Source organism: Oncorhynchus keta, chromosome 19, assembly GCF_023373465.1.
Source record: "Oncorhynchus keta strain PuntledgeMale-10-30-2019 chromosome 19, Oket_V2, whole genome shotgun sequence".
NCBI lineage: Eukaryota > Metazoa > Chordata > Actinopteri > Salmoniformes > Salmonidae > Oncorhynchus > Oncorhynchus keta.
The window spans coordinates 77,724,314-77,746,398 of record NC_068439.1 but is presented as its reverse complement, the minus strand read 5'-3'; the positions used below and the strand labels follow the sequence as shown (position 1 = coordinate 77,746,398).

Genomic DNA, 22,085 nt, shown 5'->3' with positions numbered 1-22,085 from the left:
TTAGAGGCGATAAGGTGTTAAGTTGGACAGATCGAGTGAAAAAAAGCAATTTTCCCACACAACATCTCTCCTTATTATCACGCATTAGTTTCTCTTCCCCACCCGCCATTTTTAAAAAGACCCGACGGGGCTCATTGCCTGCTTCAATTATGCAGAAACGGGCAGCGTTTAGTTCATGTAATAGATTCTGTTGGAAAGGGGAGAGATTGTGCTTTACAATGGTATTGACATTACAGTTGATCTGGAAGTATTACGCTTTTGGGGCGCTAAAATAAGGTCAAATGTACGGAACAAGGCGATGTATGAGTTTACGTTAGCACTGTGGCAAACTCTCCAGCGGCACTCTAAACACCCGTGTTTCACCAGTAACTCCTCTCGCTTTCTTCCGACAGTTTTTCAGCTTTTATCCCATGAACCGCACGAAGACGTTGCAAAACATAGGCATAGTGAAGTGGTTTGGCTCTATCTGAAATCTTGACATTTCTGTAACTTTTTTTGCAGGTGGAAACGAAGCAGTCTTCCTAAATGTCATTGACCAGTAACTGCCAGGCATACTATTTTAACACGATTGCTGCCGATTCTGAAAAGTCGCTAGTTGTTCTTGCTATTTAATTATTGCCATCAGAATCACCTGTGGCACTTTTAAAACACACCATTCAATTACGCGCCTCTCTGGCAGATGTAATACATTCATCAGACTGAGGGTGGCGTTGTAGTATCATATTCAAAAATGTAGTTCTGTCAAATACAAGTCAACCTGGGCCTATTTTCCCAGAAGCATTTTAAGGCGAAGTTAATCTTAGAACCAATTTATCCTTAAGATGTTTTTTTGGGAAACCGGCCCCCGACTATTATTTCAGTTGAGGTAAACGGGCTAAATGAAGGGTACTGCTTGTCAGAGGATTGACGAAAAGGGCAAGGATGTTCTGGGATGCAGAAGGTTGTGGCCTAACTTTCAGGAATGGGTCATGGTGGGTTTCTTTTCTAGGGTTGGAATCGTTGAAATCCATGGGCACACTGTTACTGTCATCTTGTTTCGGTAGCAATGCTTATGATTCCTCGTGTGGTTGATTATTTACAACAGTTCATTTTACTTAGGCTGTGTTTACAAAGGCAGCCCAATTGTTGGCAAAAGAGCTGATCTGATTGGTCAAAAGACCAATGGGGGGGGCGTAGTCTGAGTAGGGGGGCCTGTGTAAACGCAGCCTCACATGCTGACCAGACCGGACACGTCGCATGCGCGAGTGTCGCAAAATAAATGCTGAAATCCATGTTATTAAATTATTGCCCCCACACTGCTCGCGCGCGTCAACGAGCGTCCTCGACGCCAAGGGCTAAAATAGAACACATTCCTATTTATGACACAGAACGCGCTGAAAGTCATCTCTTCATTGGTTTATAGAAGCAGGGACCCACTTGCCATCTCCTCATTGGTTATACCCACGTGGGTGATTGAAAGACTAACTTTGTTGCCGGTTGTCATGGTAATACAATGAAAGTTTAGATGCAATCACCATAAGTTCAAAGATGAAAAAGCCTGGGAGGAGAGATGACTAGAAACAATTCAGTTGGCCGTTTTATGTGTGGAGTAATTGTAGAGAGTAGAGGACCTTGTGCATTTCAGGTAAAATAACTCAATGTTTATATCCCAGGACAAATTAGCTAGCAACAGCAAGCTAGCTAAATAGGACAAGTTAACGTTAGCTAACCGGAAGGTTACAAGTTCAAATCCCCGAGCTGACAAGGTACAAATCTGTCGTTCTGCCCCTGAACAGGCAGTTAACCCACTGTTCCTAGGCCGTCATTGTAAATAAGAATTTGTTCTTCACTGACTTGCCTAGTTAAATAAAGGTAAAAAAATATATATATATATATAAGTGCAAGCTAACAAGCTAAATTGCCATACATGTTTAATGCTTTTCGACCTGTCCCGAAATTAATGTAATTGGTTCAGAGTTTGTTTTGATATTTTAACCTGCGTGTTGTGATCGCTTTTGGGGTGTGTGGGGGGGCAAAATAAATGTATGCACGATAGCGCACGAGCGCAGCCGGTTTGGGTTCCGTGTCAGGGCCCAGATAGTCTAATTATAATGAAGATCAGACACTATTTTACGTATTCTGAATGTGTTCCCTCACACCGAACAGACACCCAACAACAAAGTAACTTAATGCTTATTGTTACAAGCAACTATTTTATTACAACAGAACATGTATATACAGTAAACGGTACAAAGGCAGACAACAGAAGGAGGGTGAATGTGTATGGAGGAGGTGTGGGTAGATGGGATGTTTTAGAAGCACTTCCTGTGGACGATGGAAGGACCGGCCTCGTCGTATTCCTGCTTACTGATCCACATCTGCTGGAAGGTGGAGAGAGAGGCCAGGATGGAGCCGCCGATCCACACAGAGTACTTACGCTCGGGGGGAGCGATGATCTAGAGGAGGTGGAGAGGAGAGATGTGGAGGGTTGGTTAAGATCTCAGAGGCTAAGGTCCTTTGCTGCTCAGTGCACAAGTGTTGCTGATTTAAATCAAAGTTGTGGATATACAGAGTTAACCATTCTAGTCAAAATGCAATTTAGCATGTTATTGTAGTGAAGTGTATGGAGAGGGTTGGTTAAGAACTCTTATCTACTCTAGCACAGTGGACAGACAGTGTTGCTGATTTGAACCAGCGTGTGTACAGTATTAGGCAAACATGGTTTGTTATTTAAAGTAAAGGACAGTTGGCTGAACATGGAGGATAGTGGGGCAACTCCTGTAAACCTACAGCATATCCACGGCTCTGACACTGTTGGAAATAGTCAACGTTCCAATGTCCATACTACCATACCACATAGAATACACGCCCAAGACATGGCTTCATTCAGTAGTACACTAGTGTGAACATCAGGGTTGGGGTCCATTCCATTTCAATTCAGAAAGTACACCAAATTCCAATATCAAATCCAAATTTTCCTAAGTGAAAAGCATAGGAGAGAATTGAAATGGAATTGACTCCAACCCTGGTGGACATTGAACTTAGTTCCTCCTGTGTGGAACAGAAATGTTATCCCACCTTTATCTTCATAGTGCTGGGGGCCAGGGCGGTGATCTCCTTCTGCATACGGTCAGCAATACCAGGGTACATGGTGGTACCTCCTGACAGGACGTTGTTGGCGTACAGGTCCTTACGGATGTCAATGTCACACTTCATGATGCTGTTGTAGGCGGTCTCATGGATACCAGCGGACTCCATACCTTAGCAGGTGAGATGAGAAGAGACACTTGGTGAGCAACGACACCTCCACAGACAGGATGTAGGTGACCTACATGAGTTAGACATGTAAGGAATAGATCAATTATGCTTTCATTAAATGGCTGTGTGTGGAATCTAACAGTAACAGAATGGCAATGTCCATTGGACACTAGAGGACAGTGTTGTGACAAGTTTGGCAGGAAGTGTCTGCAAGTTTTTGGTCTTTCCTGTTCCTTACTAATTCGACCTTAATTCATCAATCAAATACAAAGGGAGGATTGAAAACGTGCAGACACTTCCCTCCGTGGGGTTTGACACATGATGTATGGCAACAGAGTCAAATGTGAAGTAAGTGTGTGGAGAGATGCATGATAATAAGGTGAACATGGTCTACTGTAGAGGAACCAGAGAGACAGAGAGAGAATTTGAAAACAAATCCAAATTTGGAAAAACTCCCACAGTGTGCAATCACAGCAGCAAGATTTGTTGCCTGTTGCCACAAGAAAAGGGCAACCAGTGACGAACAAACACCATTGTAAATAAAACCTATATTTATGTTTATTTATTTCCCCTTTTGTACTTGAACTATTTGCACACCATTACAACACTGTATATAGACATAATATGACATTTGAAATGTCTTTTATTTTGGAACTTTTGTATGTGTAATTTACTGTTTACTGTTAATTTCTTATTGTTTATTTCACTTTTGTTTTATCTATTTCACTTACTTTGGCCATGCAAACATATGTTTCCCATGCCAATAAAGCCCCTTAAAGTACATTGAAATTGAATTGAGAGAGAGAGAGATACGTACCAATGAAGGAAGGCTGGAAGAGGGTCTCTGGGCAACGGAAACGCTCGTTACCAATGGTGATGACCTGACCATCGGGCAGCTCGTAGCTCTTCTCCAGAGAGGAGGAGGAGGCAGCGGTGGCCATCTCATTCTCAAAGTCCAGGGCCACGTAGCACAGCTTCTCCTTGATGTCACGCACGATCTCACGCTCGGCTGTAGTGGGGAGATTCAGAGTGTTGTTGAATCAAGCCCAACATTAGACGCTACGGCACAGCCAGAAGAGGACTGGCCACCCCACATAGCCTGGTTCCTCTCTAGGTTTCTTCCTAGGTTTTGGCCTTTCTAGGGAGTTTTTCCTAGCCACCGTGCTTCTACACCTGCATTGCTTGCTGTTTGGGGTTTTAGGCTGGGTTTCTGTACAGCACTTTGAGATATCAGCTGATGTACGAAGGGCTATATAAATAAAATTTGATTGATTGATACATAGAGCCTCAAAGACGCTACATAGAGCCTCAAAGACGCTACATAGAGCCTCAAAGACGCTACATAGAGCCTCAGACTTCTGAAAGTAATTGATTGCACCAGATCTTATTTATGGGCTTCATAGCAAAGGGGGTGGAATACATACGCACCACTTTTCCATTTTTAAAACAAGTACTTTTTTAATTTCACCAATTTGGACTATTTTGTGTATGTCCATTACACGAAATCCAAATAAAATCAATTTAAATTACAGGTTGTAATGCAACAAAATAGGGAAAAACGCCAAGCGGGATGAATACTCTCACCACGGCTAAGGGCTGTTCTTAAGCGCGTCGCAACGCGGAGTGCCTGGATACAGCCCTTAGCCGTGGTACATTGGCCATATACCACAAGTCAATGAGGTGCCTTATTGCTATTATAAACTAGTTACCGACGTAATTAGGGCAGTAAAAATAACTTTTGTCATACCTGTGGTATACGGTCTGATATACCATGGCAGCCAATCAGCATTCAGTGCTCGAACCACCCAGTTTATAATAAATAACTTATCATAGATAGGCTTATCTTGATGTTGGTTGAATCCTAGTACACTAAATAACATATCATAGATAGTATAAGCCTATCTTACCAAGATCATGTTCTCTCAACTTGTCTCTGTATAATGTGAAACTAATCCTGTCTATATAAATCTTGGTTCTTGGTGGCCATCTTACCGGTGGTCACGAAGGAGTAGCCACGCTCAGTCAGGATCTTCATCAGGTAGTCAGTGAGGTCTCGACCGGCCAGATCCAGACGCATGATGGCATGGGGCAGAGCATAACCCTCATAGATGGGGACATTGTGAGTCACACCATCACCAGAGTCCAGCACAATACCTGAGGAGAGGATGGATCATCAGCTGAGGATGGAGGAACACACAGACCTGCTTCTTTTCACATATTGCTTGTGGTTGGATGTCTTGTGAGACTGCAGTGGATCACTACCCTTAAAGTGGATCACTACCCTTAAAGTGGATCACTACCCTTAAAGTGGATCACTACCCTTAAAGTGGATCACTACCCTTAAAGTGGATCACTACCCTTAAAGTGTCTATATCAGGCCTGGGCAACTCCAGTCTATTGGGGGCCTGATTGGTGTCACAGTTTTGCCCCAATCCCAATTAACACACCTGACACCAATAATTAACTAATCATGATCTTCAGTTTAGAATGCAATTAGTTTAAATCAGCTGTGTTTGTTAGGGATGGTGGAAAAGTGTGACACCAATTAGGCACCTGAGGACTGGAGTTGCCCAGACCTGGACTAAAGGATATTGTGGTGTGGTATCTATTGTATATATGGTATTGTGGTATGGTATCTATTGTGTATATGGTATTGTGGTATGGTATCGATTGTGTATATGGTATTGTATCTATGGTATTGTGGTATGGTATTTATTGTGGTATGGTATTTATTGTGTATATGATATTGTGGTATGGTATATTGTGTATATGATATTGTGGTATGGTATCTATTGTATATATGGTATTGTGGTGTGGTATCTATTGTGTATATGGTATTGTGGTATGGTATCTATTGTGTATATGGTATCGTGGTATTTATTGTGTATATGGTATTGTGGTATGGTATCTATTGTATATATGGTATTGTGGTATGGTATCTATTGTATATATGGTATTGTGGTATGGTATCTATTGTGGTATGGTATCTATTGTATATATGGTATTGTGGTATATATGGTATTGTGGTATGCAATGTGATAGCCGGAAGTCCTGTGGAAACTCACCGGTGGTACGACCGGAGGCGTAGAGAGACAGCACGGCCTGGATGGCCACGTACATGGCGGGGACGTTGAAGGTCTCAAACATGATCTGGGTCATCTTCTCCCTGTTGGCCTTGGGGTTGAGGGGGGCCTCAGTGAGTAGGGTGGGGTGCTCCTCAGGGGCCACGCGCAGCTCGTTGTAGAAGGTGTGGTGCCAGATCTGATGGAAGAAGGAGGAGAGAGATGGTCAGAGAAGTTCTACGAGAACAGAACGCCGTGTGAGATAGAGTTAGCTGTCCCGTTGAAGTCATGTTGTTTTGCATAATGTAATCATGACATATTAATGATGGATGTGTTAAGTTTCATAAGGCTATTTGCATCATATTGGATAGTTTCCCAAGTGTCATTAGCTTCTTGTCTCTAAGCACATGTGTATCTTTATACATGAAGTTCTGCTTTTAATCATCTTACAAAATCATTCACAAGTGTCTAATATCTTTAGTGTCGTCTCTGGGTCCCACCTTCTCCATGTCGTCCCAGTTGGTGATGATGCCGTGCTCGATGGGGTACTTCAGAGTCAGGATACCTCTCTTGCTCTGAGCCTCGTCTCCCACATAGCTGTCCTTCTGTCCCATACCCACCATCACGCCCTGTATCGAGATCAAACACGAGTCAGGAGAGTTCGCCGTACACACACACACACGTCAAATGAATTTAATTTTACGCAAACTTTTACGCATGGCTGACGTGAGTCTCATTACCAACTCAACGCTACAAGCGTAAACTACACTACATTATCTGTATTATATTATTATCTTTGACGTCATGACATAAGTAAACAAAGAAATCGGTTAGTAACGGCCAACGGCTATCCGTTTTGTCCTCTTTTAAGTGGCGTACCTGGTGACGGGGACGTCCAACGATGGATGGGAACACAGCGCGGGGAGCGTCATCACCGGCGAACCCAGCCTTGACCAGGCCAGAGCCGTTGTCGCACACGAGGGCGGTCGTCTCCTCGTCGTCACACATGATTGGTCTTGTTTCAGATGGCCTTCTGTTAGAAGGAGAGACACGGTGGTAAGAGCTCTGTCTGAGCACATTAACACTGATGTACATAGATACAGTATTTACCCCTAGATTTTCTATATATATATATATATACACACAAACACCATGTACATTAGCTTATCACTGGACGTGAGGCTGCCACTGCATTAACAGCTACATTTACAACTATCGGGTAGTGTTCCACTTTAAGGGTAGTGATCCACTTTACGGGTAGTGATCCACTTTACGGGTAGTGATCCACTTTAAGGGTAGTGATCCACTGCAGTCTCACAAGACATCCAATCACAAGCTATATGTGAAAAGAAGCAGGTCTGTGTCCACCTCCCTCCTCAGCTGATGATCCATCCTCTCCTCAGGTATTGTGCTGAAGGCCAGTTTTATTGCTTCTTTGATCAGAACGACAGTTTTCAGCTGTGCTACATAATTTCAAAAGGATTTTCTAATTATCAATTAGCCTTTTAAAATGATAAACTTGTATTAGGTAACACAAATGTGCCATTGGAAGACAGGAGTGATGGTTGCTGATAATGGGCCTCTGTACACCTATGCAGATATTCCTTTTACTGAGGAGTGGCTTTTGTCTGGCGATTCAACCATAAAGGTCTGATTGGTGGAGTGCTACAGAGATGGTTGTCCTTCTGGAAGGTTCTTCCATCTCCACAGAGGAACTCTAGAGCTCTGTCAGAGTGACCATCGGGTTCTTGGTTGTCTCCCTGACCAAGGCCCTTCTCCCCCGATTGCTCAGTTTGGCCGGGCGACCAGCTCTAGGAAGAGTCTTGGTGGTTCCAAACTTCTTCCATTTAAGAATCATGGCCACTGTGTTGTTGGGGACCTTCAATGCTGCAGAATGTTTTGGTACCCTTCCCCAGATCTGTGCCTCCACACAATCCTCTCGGCGCTCTACGGACAATTCCTTTGACCTCATGGCTTGGTTTTTGGTCCAGTGTGGGACCTTTATATAGACAGGTGTGTGCCTTTCCAAATTATGTCCAATCAATTGAATTGACCACAGGTGGACTGCAATCAAGATGGAGAAAGATCTCAAGGATGATCAATGGAAACAGGATGCACCTGACCTCAAATTCGAGTCTCATAGCAAAGGGTCTGAATACTTATGTAAATAAGTTATTACATTTTTTTTTATACATTTGCAAAAATGTATTTTCACTTTTTCATTATGGTGTATTGTGTGTGTAGATTGAGAAAAATATATATCGAATCAGTTTTAAAATAAGACTGTAACGTAAAACAAAACGTGGAGAAAGTCAAGGGGTCTGAACACTCTCCGAAGGCACAGTACACTACATTTAGGAATCCGTTACGTTAAAGACATCCTCCAAGGAGGTGACTGGTGAATGAATATGTTATCATTGTTGTCTAATATAATGCCTAATGCCATGAAAAAAAAATATATATATATTTTTGTTATGTTGTCAGTGTTTTTAATACTGCAAATTCAAATGTTCCTAGAAATAACTTTTCAAAAGCGTTACTTACTGACCACTGATAACCTAATCTCCCTCTTTGTCAGAGCTGCCCTGTAAAGCCAAACAGGGACATAGTAGAGCCCCCCCCACTACTGTCTCTATTCTTAACCACGGCCCTTGTCATTCCAAACCACGGCCACACGGAACACTACCTCCGCCCCCATCTCATCCTCCTCAATCCTCCCCTATCTCTAACAGAGCCTGGCCAAGTAACTGTCGGCACAATAGTACCTCCTGTATGCTTTGTAGGGGAGCTGGAGAGCATGTGTTACTGTCCCTCTAATCCTCCACCCAACCTCTTAATCTATCCCTCCATACTCCTGTTACTGTCCAGCTATCCCTTCCTGCTTCCCTCTATCTATCCCTCCATACTCCTGTTACTGTCTAGCTATCCCTCCCTGCTTCCCTCTATCTATCCCTCCATACTCCTGTTACTGTCCAGCTATCCCTCCCTGCTTCCCTCTATCTATCCCTCCATACTCCTGTTACTGTCCCTCTCCATCCCTCTCTTCAGCCAGGCTTGGCCTGGCAGGTCTCTTCAGAGCATGTATTTCTGTCCCTCCAGTCCACCTTTCCATTACATCCCCCTATCCCTCTCTCCCTCCATTCATCAATCCATTATCCTCTTTCTGTATCTTTCCATCGCTTCATCCCTCCATGCCAACCAGCCAGCCAACCGGTCAGCCAACCAGCCAGCCAGCCAGCCAGCCAGCCAGCCACCCAAAAGGTCTGCCAACACTGGCATGACACCTCCCTTCATTAGTAGACCTGTCCACTGTTCAGAAGTCGGGAGGCCTGGCGCTCCACAGCGGGCGATCTGTTCCTCTGTCTGACCTCCTGGTCAATCCACCAGATCATTGATCACTGATCACCAGATCACTGATCACCAGATCACTGTTCACACGTGTTGCCACCAGCATGGCCTGTCAATCAATGACAACAAGCCTGGCTGCCGCAGACTGCTGAAACTCATGTACTGTCTTCCTGTCTCCCCTTTCAGCTCCTTTCAGCTCTCTTTCTTTCTCCACCCTTTTATTCCTTCTCTCCACAACCTCAAAACATCGTTCTCTCACAGCCAATTAGAAGTAGACAGACATCCGTGGTAGGCATTAACTCTACATGTGGTGATGCGCTGTCTCTTTCAACCGCAGCAGCAGCTCCCGGCAGTTAAACCAAACATCCTTCTTCCCTTTCCAAAACCACAACAACACAGCGGCACCATGCTTCCCAAGAGTACCTCACAAAAGTGTGAATCCTTCCTAACAGCACCAAGTCATGTAGTCCTCCTCCTCTCTCCTCTCTCTGTCGTCTGTCTGAAGTAGTCGTAGTCCACCAGAGAAACAGTGTTATAGACAGGACTGAGTCCACTAGAGAAACAGTGTTATAGACAGTACTGAGTCCAGTAGAGAGAGAAACAGTGTTATAGACAGTACTGAGTCCAGTAGAGAGAGAAACAGTGTTATAGACAGTACTGAGTCCAGTAGAGAGAGAAACAGTGTTATAGACAGTACTGAGTCCAGTAGAGAAACAGTGTTATAGACAGTACTGAGTCCAGTAGAGAGAGAAACAGTGTTATAGACAGTACTGAGTCCAGTAGAGAGAGAAACAGTGCTACAGGGCAGTACTGAGTCCAGTAGAGAGAGAAACAGTGCTACAGGGCAGTACTGAGTCCAGTAGAGAAACAGTGCTACAGGGCAGTAGTGGAACATGAACAATACAAAAGAAGACACTCACCAAGTTGTACACCAAGACTGGAGTTTCCACTGGGACAAAGGGTGAGGGTGAAAGGTGTCCCTTAAATATCCCCCCTTTGTCCCGGGGCTGGTGGCCGGGGGCCGGTGGGCGGGGGTCTGGGGCCTGTGGGTCGGGGGCCTGGGGCCGGGGGCCTGGGGCCTGTGGGCGGGACCAGGAGTTCACAGAAGCCCAAATAAGAGCTGCTAGATAACGGTTCACTAGAAAGTATATCCTGTGTCACTCAGGGCCTTCTTTGTGATGGGACGCCATCTAACAGAGTGTTGTTACCTAGGAGACGGAGGGATCTAGTCCCGCCCCTGACTGGCTGGCTGGTATAAAAATAAGAATTGGTTGGCAGAGTGAACTGAAAGGGATTATTTCTAGATGTTTTTTTCCATTACAGTGTTACGGTTGATTATAGTTGTGTCATGATGAAGTAGGTGTTAACAGACTGACTTTTGAAGACCTGTGATTAGCTCAGGCCGTATTCGTGACCGTATTCAGATACATTGAAACTGTCGAGGAATTTCTGGCCCTTCCTATTGGAGGAGCGAAAATAATTTACTGCCCTATCAGATTTGACCCTGTTTGTTATTGTGTTATAAAGGAAAGAAAATGAAGTGAAAAGAATGGAGGACACACAATTAATCTCCATGTTTTACATAATTTGCATATTCATTTGCATATCGACAATGATTAGGAATGACTAAAGCATACATTGAGAGTGTTATTTTTATTGTGTACATGAATGTATGTCTCAAATAGCCTACAAGTGTTATCACTGAATGTAACAGAACCTTGTTTATCTGTCAGGGCTGTTATCATGTTGATGAATGGATGATTCATTTACCCTCTCCCAACCCTTTTGGCTAATAACAGACAACCAATGGATGATTAATTTACCCTCTCCCAACCCTTTTGGCTAATAACAGACAACCAATGGATGATTAATTTACCCTCTCCCAACCCTTTTGGCTAATAACAGACAACCAATGGATGATTAATTTACCCTCTCCCAACCCTTTTGGCTAATAACAGACAACCAATGGATGATTAATTTACCCTCTCCCAACCCTTTTGGCTAATAACAGACAACCAATGGATGATTAATTTACCCTCTCCCAACCCTTTTGGCTAATAACAGACAACCAATGGATGATTAATTTACCCTCTCCCAACCCTTTTGGCTAATAACAGACAACCAATGGATGATTAATTTACCCTCTCCCAACCCTTTTGGCTAATAACAGACAACCAATGGATGATTAATTTACCCTCTCCCAACCCTTTTGGCTAATAACAGACAACCAATGGATGATTAATTTACCCTCTCCCAACCCTTTTGGCTAATAACAGACAACCAATGGATGATTAATTTACCCTCTCCCAACCCTTTTGGCTAATAACAGACAACCAATGGATGATTAATTTACCCTCTCCCAACCCTTTGGCTAATAACAGACAACCAATGGATGATTAATTTACCCTCTCCCAACCCTTTTGGCTAATAACAGACAACCAATGGATGATTAATTTACCCTCTCCCAACCCTTTTGGCTAATAACAGACAACCAATGGATGATTCATTTACCCTCTCCCAACCCTTTTGGCTAATAACAGACAACCAATGGATGATTCATTTACCCTCTCCCAACCCTTTTGGCTAATAACAGACAACCAATGGATGATTCATTTACCCTCTCCCAACCCTTTTGGCTAATAACAGACAACCAATGGATGATTCATTTACCCTCTCCCAACCCTTTTGGCGAATAACAGACAACCAATGGATGATTCATTTACCCTCTCCCAACCCTTTTGGCTAATAACAGACAACCAATGGATGATTCATTTACCCTCTCCCAACCCTTTTGGCTAATAACAGACAACCAATGGATGATTAATTTACCCTCTCCCAACCCTTTTGGCTAATAACAGACAACCAATGGATGATTAATTTTTACACCTTTGGCTGACAACAGACAACCAATGGATGATTTGTTTACCCTCTCCCAACCCTTTTGGCTAATAACAGACAACCAATTGATGATTCATTTACCCTCTCCCAACCCTTTTGGCTAATAACAGACAACCAATGGATGATTCATTTACCCTCTCCCAACCCTTTTGGCGAATAACAGACAACCAATGGATGATTCATTTACCCTCTCCCAACCCTTTTGGCTAATAACAGACAACCAATGGATGATTCATTTACCCTCTCCCAACCCTTTTGGCTAATAACAGACAACCAATGGATGATTAATTTACCCTCTCCCAACCCTTTTGGCTAATAACAGACAACCAATGGATGATTAATTTACCCTCTCCCACACCTTTTGGCTGACAACAGACAACCAATGGATGATTTGTTTACCCTCTCCCAACCCTTTTGGCTAATAACAGACAACCAATTGATGATTCATTTACCCTCTCCCAACCCTTTTGGCTAATAACAGACAACCAATGGATGATTAATTTACCCTCTCCCAACCCTTTTGGCTAATAACAGACAACCAATGGATGATTAATTTACCCTCTCCCAACCCTTTTGGCTAATAACAGACAACCAATGGATGATTAATTTACCCTCTCCCAACCCTTTTGGCTGATAACAGACAACCAATGGATGATTTGTTTACCCTCTCCTACACCTTTTGGCTGACAACAGACAACCAATGGATGATTTGTTTAACCTCTCCGACATCTTTTGGCTAACAACAGACAACCAATGGATGATTTGTTTACCCTCTCCCAACCCTTTTGGCTAATAACAGACAACCAATGGATGATTTATTTACCCTCTCCCACACCTTTTGGCTGATAACAGACAACCAATGGATGATTTGTTTAACCCTCTCCCACACCTTTTGGCTAATAACAGACAACCAATGGATGATTTGTTTACCCTCTCCTACACCTTTTGGCTAATAACAGACAACCAATGGATGATTTGTTTACCCCATCCCACACCTTTTGGCTGATAACAGACAACCAAGCCATTATTTATTCACGTCAACCATGACTGACTCCTTACTGGCTGTCATCTCATCCCAACACGAGTGAAATATTGAAGTCACAACTTAACACAGACACTGTATTTTATTTACATACCAAAACTGAAACTTGAAGCTTGAAATCTCAGCTCCATTCACTGAAACTGTCCTCCTATCCATGACAGAGATACAGTCAAGTTATAATGACTAAGCTCAGATATGGGGTGTCTATCAGAGAGGGTAGATGGTGTGGGGGTGTAACTTTAGACCTCCTTGGGGGTCTGCAGATAGGGCCTATAGTAGGGTAGGGCCTATAGTAGGGTAGGGCCTATAGTAGGGTAGGGCCTATAGTAGGGTAGGGCCTATAGTAGGGTAGGGCGTAGGGCCTATAGTAGGGTAGGGCCTATAGTAGGGTAGGGCCTATAGTAGGGTAAGGCCTATAGTAGGGTAGGGCCTATAGTGGGATCGTGTCTGTGGTGGGGTAGGGCCTGTAGTGGGATTGTTTCTGTGGTGGGGTAGGGCCTGTAGTGGGATTGTGTCTGTGGTGGGGTAGGGCCTGTAGTGGGATCGTTTCTGTGGTGGGGTAGGGCCTGTGGTGGGATAGGGCCTGTAGTGGGATCGTTTTGTGGTCCTGTGGTGGGGTAGGGCCTGTAGTGGGATTGTGTCTGTGGTGGGGTAGGGCCTGTAGTGGGATCGTTTCTGTGGTGGGGTAGGGCCTGTGGTGGGATAGGGCCTGTAGTGGGATTGTTTCTGTGGTGGGGTAGGGCCTGTGGTGGGATAAGGCCTGTGGTGGGGTAGGGCCTGTAGTGGTATCGTGTCTGTGGTGGGATAGTGTCTATGGTGGGATAGCGTCTATGGTGGGATAGCGTCTGTGGTGGGGTAGCGTCTGTGGTGGGGTAGCGTCTGTGGTGTGGTGGGGTAGCGTCTGTGGTGTGGTGGGGTAGCGTCTGTGGTGGGATAGTGCCTGTGTAGATTTGCCAGCTAAGAGCTGTTGTGGAATGTTTGAGAGTGAGGACCCAAAAATATGCCAGACAGCTGAGAGGGAGGGGGCAAAGGGGGGTTAGAAGTTAAAAGGGGGGAGGAAGTGAAAGAGAGCGAGACACCCAGGGAGAGAGAGGGGTGGGGGGGTTGGAAGCCAAGCGAGAGGAGAGAGGAGGGGGGATAACAATCAGTGTCCAGAGTCCAGACCCTCCTCTCTCTCCGTCCGCTTGGCTCAACGTGTCTTGGAGCCAGCCTGTGGCAGCAGCCGGGTGGTAGCCTCTTTCCGATTGGCTCCTCTCTCTCCTTTTAGGGGCATGCTGTGTAACAGGTGTCGGCGGCTGCACGTTGTGGTGGCTTCCGGAAGTAACGTTCTCTGCCCCAGCTCCTTATTAGTCACCTCCATCCCCCCCATACACTCTGGCTTTGTATCTTATCAGGAGACAGAGAGGGTTTTTTCAGAATAGAATCTTGGGCCGGTAAGGTCCAATAGGAATGCGAGGACCCCCCCACCGTCACCATTTTGGACTGTGGTATTCCATTTGTAGCTGCTGTAGTGTGTGTGTTGGGATGTTGATGTACCCAAAGGGAGTATCTGTGGCCAACCTACTTTAATATGTCTATTCTCAGAATTCACACAAGAAGATAACTGTTTAAAACCAAGGATTCCTACAATTCTTATTGTACTTATGTTGGAGAATAATAGCTAGGTTGAATACATATTGAGAAATCTCCTGGTGAATCTCTTCACACAACAACACTACTTCACAACTCTCATTGTTGGAGTCTCTCTTAAGTACAATAGGGTCACATTGTTTTAGAAATGTATCATGACAGTATAGATACCTACACCTGTCTAGTCATCTGAATGGGAGAGATGTGAGATGGATAGAAGGATGGTGAGGTGTTGTGTGTTACACTATGTCCCGTTTCAGACAGTGAATCAACACCATGAGGTATTGGCCTGACTGTGTTCCATCACGATGATGTGAGAGCATTTTTTTCTGGCTGCGTCCTAAATGGGACCATTCTCCCTATGTAGTGTATTACATTGGACCAGAGCCCTAGACCCTATTTCCCTAAGAGCGTATGGCCCTGGTCCAAAGTAATACACTCTAGTGAATAGAGTGGCATTGGGATGCAACCACAGTGTAGTCTCACTGGATACCTTGCTGAGGAGAGGCTAGGGGGCTATATTTACTAGATACCTTGCTGAGGAGAGGCTAGGGGGCTATATTTACTAGATACCGTGCTGAGGAGAGGCTCGGGGGCTATATTTACTAGATACCGTGCTGAGGAGAGGATAGGGGGCTATATTTACTAGATACCGTGCTGTGGACAGGCTAGGGGGCTATATTTACTAGATACTGTGCTGAGGAGAGGCTAGGGGGCTATATTTACTAGTTACCGTGCTGAGGAGAGGATAGGGGGCTATATTTACTAGTTACCGTGCTGAGGAGAGGATAGGGGGCTATATTTACTAGATACCGTGCTGAGGAGAGGCTAGGGGGCTATATTTACTAGTTACCGTGCTCAGGAGAGGCTAGGGGGCTATATTTACTAGTTACCGTGCTGAGGAGAGGATAGGGGGCTATATTTACTAGTTACCGTGCTGTGGAGAGGCTAGGGGGCTATATTTACTGGAACCCGTGCTGAGGAGAGGCTAGGGGCTATATTTACTAGTTACCGTGCTGTGGAGAGGCTAGGGGGCTATATTTATTGGGGGTTATCACAGCAGTAAGTAGAGAGCCTGTGAACACAACCCTTCAGGATTCCCTGTAGTTGTACTGTAGTCTGGATCTTAATGAGGGATGAGGAACCATGTAGATGAAGAACAACATATCACTGTCTGTAGGGAGGGATGATCTGAACAACAGCTAGGGTCAACGGTTTCCGTTTAAAGTATAAGAACAAACAAAAAAAACACAATTCTAATTTACTTTTGAGAATAAAAACGGTATGAATCACCATAAGTTTGTTTCCTGTGAAATGTGAAGGGTATTCACCAAATTCAGCCTTTATGTTCCTCAAAAGTTCCAGCACTGACATCCATGTTGAATCCTTCCATGACAGACACAGAGGAGACATATCAGACATTCCAACAACATGAATTAGACCCTATACGTAGCCAAAATACTTTATTTTTTACATTTATCATAAATACATAAAACATTGCATTCTGAGCTAGCAGATAACAGATAAACAACAAATGAATGATACACAATGAATACCACTCCAATAATGAATACCACTCCAATAATGAATACCACTCCAATAATGAATGCCACTCCAATAATGAATGCCACTCCAATAATGAATGCCACTCCAATAATGAATACCACTCCAATAATGAATACCACTCCAAGAATGAATACCACTCCAAGAATGAATACCACTCCAAGAATGAATACCACTCCAAGAATGAATACCACTCCAAGAATGAATACCACTCCAAGAATGAATACCACTCCAATAATGAATACCACTCCAATAATGAATACCACTCCAAGAATGAGGCTAAACAAATACCATATATTCTGTTACCAATAGGGGTGAAAAAGGAAAAGGAAATCACTTTGAATCACCATTGAATTTTAAAAATGATTTTTATTACTTGTTTCACGGTCAAGTGGCACCAAGCCCAGTGAGAGTTGACCAGGATAATCAGAATAGGTCTGAAACAGGGCATCATTTTAAGGGACCTTCTTCCTTATAAGGTAACACAGGAGACCCAGGATATGTCTGTCCCTGACAGCTGCCTGGCCTGGCCTGGCCTGGCCTGCCCTGTGTGTGTGTGTGTGTGTGTGTGTGTGTGTGTGTGTGTGTGTGTGTGTGTGTGTGTTTTTTGGTTTTTAATTTCCTTGTGGGGACAAGAAGTCCTCACAAGGATAGTGAAATGAGGAACATTCGGACAATTTGGGACATTTCGCCGCTCACCCCAAGGAAAAAGGCTATTTTAGGCTTAGGGGTTAGGTTTAGAGTTAGGGCTACAATTATGGTTAGGGTTAGGCATTAGGTTTAGGGGTTTGGGGTTAAAGTTAGGCTTAGGGGTTTGGGGTTAAAGTTAGGGTTAGGTTTAGGGAAAATAGGATTTTGAAAGGGAATCGATTGTTTGGTCCCCACAAGGATTGTGGTGCGCATCACCATAGGCAGCTGTTCTGTTGGCCTCAAATGTATTTTAGCATTAGCACGCGCATGCCCCACCCACCTGAGGATCTGTGTTTTCCAACAATTTCCTGTGTTTGAGGGGTGCAAATTCCACTTGTCACTTAAATCCTGCTGGGTTGATTGCTTTAATTTTTACTCCTGCGACTCTTTCATGCTATTGCTTGTGTCTGTTAACGTTACGACCACGGAAATGTTTGTTAAACACACCCTGGTAATGGATGAAATGGGCTCAATGGAATACATAGTCTTTATGTTGCATCTATAATGTAGCGACCCGCACAGTCAGCTGTGTGTTATGTGTCAGGCTATTAGTTGGTTGTGTTGTACTTACCAGTACCCAGTGTTCACGGGGTCTGACATACCAATCAACCTGCTATCTGCCAATCACGGTAATGCCTGGAATGTTCTGACGCTGGGCTTCCTGGTGGTTGGTGGAGGGGGGTGGGGCAGGGGGATGGAGCATTGGAAGTTAAGACCAGGTTTAGCCTTTGTTCTCTCTCTTATGTCTGGCCTTCACAAGAGAAGGTCACGGTTGTTTTTATAGGGTATCGCTCATCTGTTTGGCGTGGGCTACGTCCAAACAGTAGCCTGTGTTAAGTAGGGTTAATAAACCGTCAATTTGTAAACTCAACCCCTCTGTCTGGACAATTGTTCCTTTATGATCTGGTCAATACAATAAGAACACTAAAGCTTCATCAGGGATTTAATGCAATGTCTCAACACTTACATCACAAGAAAGAGGCGAGAGAACTTTGTTTTGATGGGTGTTCATTTTTTGGGGGAATAAAAAAAAAGTTATAATCACTACAGTTTAAATTTTTACAAATTAGACACGTTGAAATGAAAGCAACTTCCTGAAAATGAACACAGATTATAGTGATACGGGGGGAGAACCCCCTGTCTACATATTCATCCCTCTCAATATCTACACCACAAGTTCGCCCTTAGTCTAGAGGTGTAATCTAGAGCCTAGCGTGTTGATTATTATTATTTTTTAAATCAGAGGCTATCCTGCTATCGACAGACTTGTTGAATGATGCAACAGTATGTGACAACAACTGTAATTAATGAGGCAGTCTAGACAGCACAGGCGAGTGCAGGAAGGACTAAACAGAGCGAGCGGTTGGTGGTGGCAGCTCTGTTCCACCCCTTTATGTTAATGTATTCATATATGCAAATTATCCCGGTGTGTTTATGCAATTGAAGCGCATATCATTATCTTTATTTTAACTCGAAATATTAAAAAATACCTTATCATTAGAACATTTATATTTGAGTGCATGCTAAGAAAAAAAGGGGAATGTGGCAATAAATTGAATTCCTGAATTCCCACCAAAATCCCTGAACTCTGTTCAGTATTCCCACCAAAATCCCTGAACTCTGTTCAGTATTCCCACCAAAATCCCTGAACTCTGTTCAGTATTCCCACCAAAATCCCTGAACTCTGTTCAGTATTCCCACCAAAATCCCTGAACTCTGTTCAGTATTCCCACCAAAATCCCTGAACTCTGTTCAGTATTCCCACCAAAATCCCTGAACTCTGTTCAGTATTCCCACCAAAATCCCTGAACTCCGTACCAGTAAGATGTTTTATGTGCTATAATTCAGTCAATATCTGATGGATTTTTTAAATTATAAAATTCAAAAAGTTTGGAGTATCAGGAGTCCCCCTTTTTCTCCCCAATTGTGTGGTATCCAATTGGTAGTTACAGTCTTGTCCCATCACTGCAACTTTCCTACGGACTCGGGAGAGGCGAAGGTTGGGAGCCATGCGTCCTCCGAAACAGGGACCTGCCAAGCCGCACTGCTTCTTGACACACTGCTCGCTTAACCCGGAAGCCAGCCACACCAATGTGTCTGGGGAAACACCAGTCAGCTTGCAGGTGCTAGGCCCACCACAAGGAGTCGCTAGAGTGCAATGGGACAAAAAAATCCCGGCCAGCCAAACCCTCCCCTAAACCGGACAACACTGGGCCCAATTGTGCACTGCCTCATTGGTCTCCCGGTCACGGCCGGCTGTGATTCATCATGGGATCGAACCCAGGTTTGTAGTGATCCCTCAAGTCTTGCAATGCAGTGCCTTAGACCGCTTCACCACTCCAGAGGCCCCTGCAAATTGATTTTATCAAACAATTGGTCCCCCCAAAAATGCGTCCCTCCATTGAATTTCAAAATCCTGATGTGGTCCTCGAGCCAAAAGGTTTGCACACCCCTGCTCTATACGCTCTCAAAGACAGGATTTAGATGCAGTTAGACCACTCGTTGAGTAGTGTGTAAAGACAGAATTTAGATGCAGTTAGATCACTTTTTGAGTAGTGTGTAAAGACAGAATTTAGATGCAGTTAGATCACTCGTTGAGTAGTGTGTAAAGAATGACTAGGTGAATGACAGGAGCATGAAATCATGCAATTTGAAAGGGTGAAAATAACTTTGACTTAGAGTATTCTATTTGAGTTATAGTATTCTATTTGAGTTAAGTATATTGCCTATTTGAATAAGAACTGAAGTCTCAATCGAAATATCTATATAGTTTGCCAGTGACATCTACTGCCTAATTCTGTCACTCTACCTTGCTATTCTATGAATATGTCTTACAATTTCCTGCCAGGTGCCATGTCTGTAATTATGTTTTATAGCATGCTGTCATTGACAGTCATACCATTGTGTCGTTGTGTTTTACAATGTGTTGTCATTGACAGTAATTCCATTGTGTAGTTGTGTTTTACAATGTGTTGTCATTGACAGTAATTCCATTGTGTAGTTGTGTTTTACAGTGTTCTGAAAGAGAGGCCTGTAGTAGGTAGTTGAGCCGTTTGAAGGCAGATAAGGCCGTGCCAGCAGTTTGTCAGATAGTGTCAGCTCTATAAATATGTGAAGTGCTTTGGAAGTTTCAATGTCAACGCTAACTAACCCTGTTGTTGTCCTGTGCTGCTATAGGTGTGTGGGGGTTGTGGGGGGTGTGTGTGTGTGTGTGTGTGTGTGTGTGTGTGTGTGTGTGTGTGTGTGTGTTGCATTGCACATACAGTGTGCTCCAAAAGTATTGGGACAGTGACACATTTTTCTACAAATTTGTTGGATGCATTTGCTATTTGTTTTGATGTGTTTCAGATGATTTTGTGCCAATAGAAATGAATGGTGAATAATGTATTGTTTCGTTTTGGAGTCATTTTGTAAATAAGAATAGAATATGTTTATAAACACAGCCAGCTCTAGGAAGAGTCTTTGTGGTTTAAAACTTCTTCCATTTACGAATAATGGAGGCCACTGTGTTATTAGGGACCTTCAATACTGCAGAAATGTTTTGGTACCCTTCCCCAGATCTGTGCCTCAACACAATCCTAACTCGGAGCTCTACGGACAATTCCTTCGACCTCATGGTTTGGTTTTTGCTCTAAAAATAAAGAGAGTCGAACACTCTATATAAATAAACTCCCAGTAATTTATTTGGTGAAACAGGATGCACCTGAGCTCAGTTTTGAGTCTCATAGCAAAGGGTTTGAATACTGTTTTTTATTTTGAATACATTTGCAAACATTTCTAAAAAACAGTTTTCACTTGTCATTATAGGGTATTGTGTGTAGATTGGTGAGGGAAAAAATTAATTTAATCCATTTTTAAAAAAGGGCTGTAAGGTAAAAATGTGTAAAAAGTTAAGGGGTCTGAATACTTTCCGAATGCACTGTAAGTGAATTTGTCCCAATACTTTTGGTCCCCTAAAATGGGGGGACTGGGTACAAAAAGTACTGTAATTTCTAAACGGTCCACCTGATATAGATGAAAATACCTTCAAATTAAAGCTGAGAGTCTGCACTTCAACCTCCATAGTATTATTTCAAATCCAAAGTGCTGGAGTACAGAGCCAAAACAACCAAGATATATGTCACTCTCCCAATACTTTTGGAGCTCACTGTATAATAGCCTACAATCAATCACCTGTCCTATTCGTAACAGAGTAGTTTAAAAGACTAGTTGCGTTGAGTTTTGGAGGAAGACATACTTTAAATCACCAAACAATCACCACCCTTCCCACAGAGGAAGATAAAGGATGAAGGCATGTATCATTCACATGACAGGACACAACAGGTAGAAGTCATGAGGAGTTTTATTATGTGACTGACAAAAAAAGAAAATATTTCACACAACTGGAGAACAAGTGCTATCTTCTGCACAAAAAACTCCACCAAAATAACCTGTGTAAAAAAGTTGACATTTATGCATAGCATTTTGTTACAATATGAAATTAACATTGAATGATGTATTTTTTTTAAATGTATTTTTTAATAATTTACTGGTATCTAAGCAAGACTCTTTTGGCGCTGTCATTGCTCATTGCTCACTTTTGCAAATGCACTTATTTCATTGGCTGAGGTGACGTT

At 43.4% G+C, this 22,085-nt stretch overlaps 1 protein-coding gene across 1 annotated transcript; it reads right to left on the bottom strand.

Moving 5' to 3' along the window:
* Positions 1–2,161: 2,161 nt before the first annotated feature.
* Positions 2,162–10,716, bottom strand: LOC118398881 (actin, alpha cardiac muscle). The gene is made up of 8 exons (XM_035794677.1): positions 10,568–10,716; positions 7,179–7,332; positions 6,800–6,928; positions 6,303–6,498; positions 5,230–5,391; positions 4,055–4,246; positions 3,058–3,239; positions 2,162–2,435 (listed from the first exon to the last, which is right to left on the bottom strand). The coding sequence occupies exons 2-8, from the start codon at positions 7,305–7,307 to the stop codon at positions 2,292–2,294; spliced, it is 1,134 nt and encodes a 377-aa protein (XP_035650570.1). The 5' UTR covers positions 7,308–7,332; positions 10,568–10,716; the 3' UTR covers positions 2,162–2,291.
* Positions 10,717–22,085: the final 11,369 nt, after the last annotated feature.

What these genes read in the sequence shown, in the direction of transcription:
- LOC118398881 (XM_035794677.1), bottom strand. Translation starts at nt 7,307, where the DNA reads ATGTGTGACGACGAGGAGACGACCGCCCTCGTGTGCGACAACGGCTCT. An exon ending in ACTGGGACGACATGGAGAAG is followed by an intron (nt 6,499 to 6,799) that starts GTGGGACCCAGA and finishes TTCTTCCATCAG; the next exon opens with ATCTGGCACCACACCTTCTA. An exon ending in CCAGCACTATGAAGATAAAG is followed by an intron (nt 2,436 to 3,057) that starts GTGGGATAACAT and finishes CACCTCCTCTAG; the next exon opens with ATCATCGCTCCCCCCGAGCG.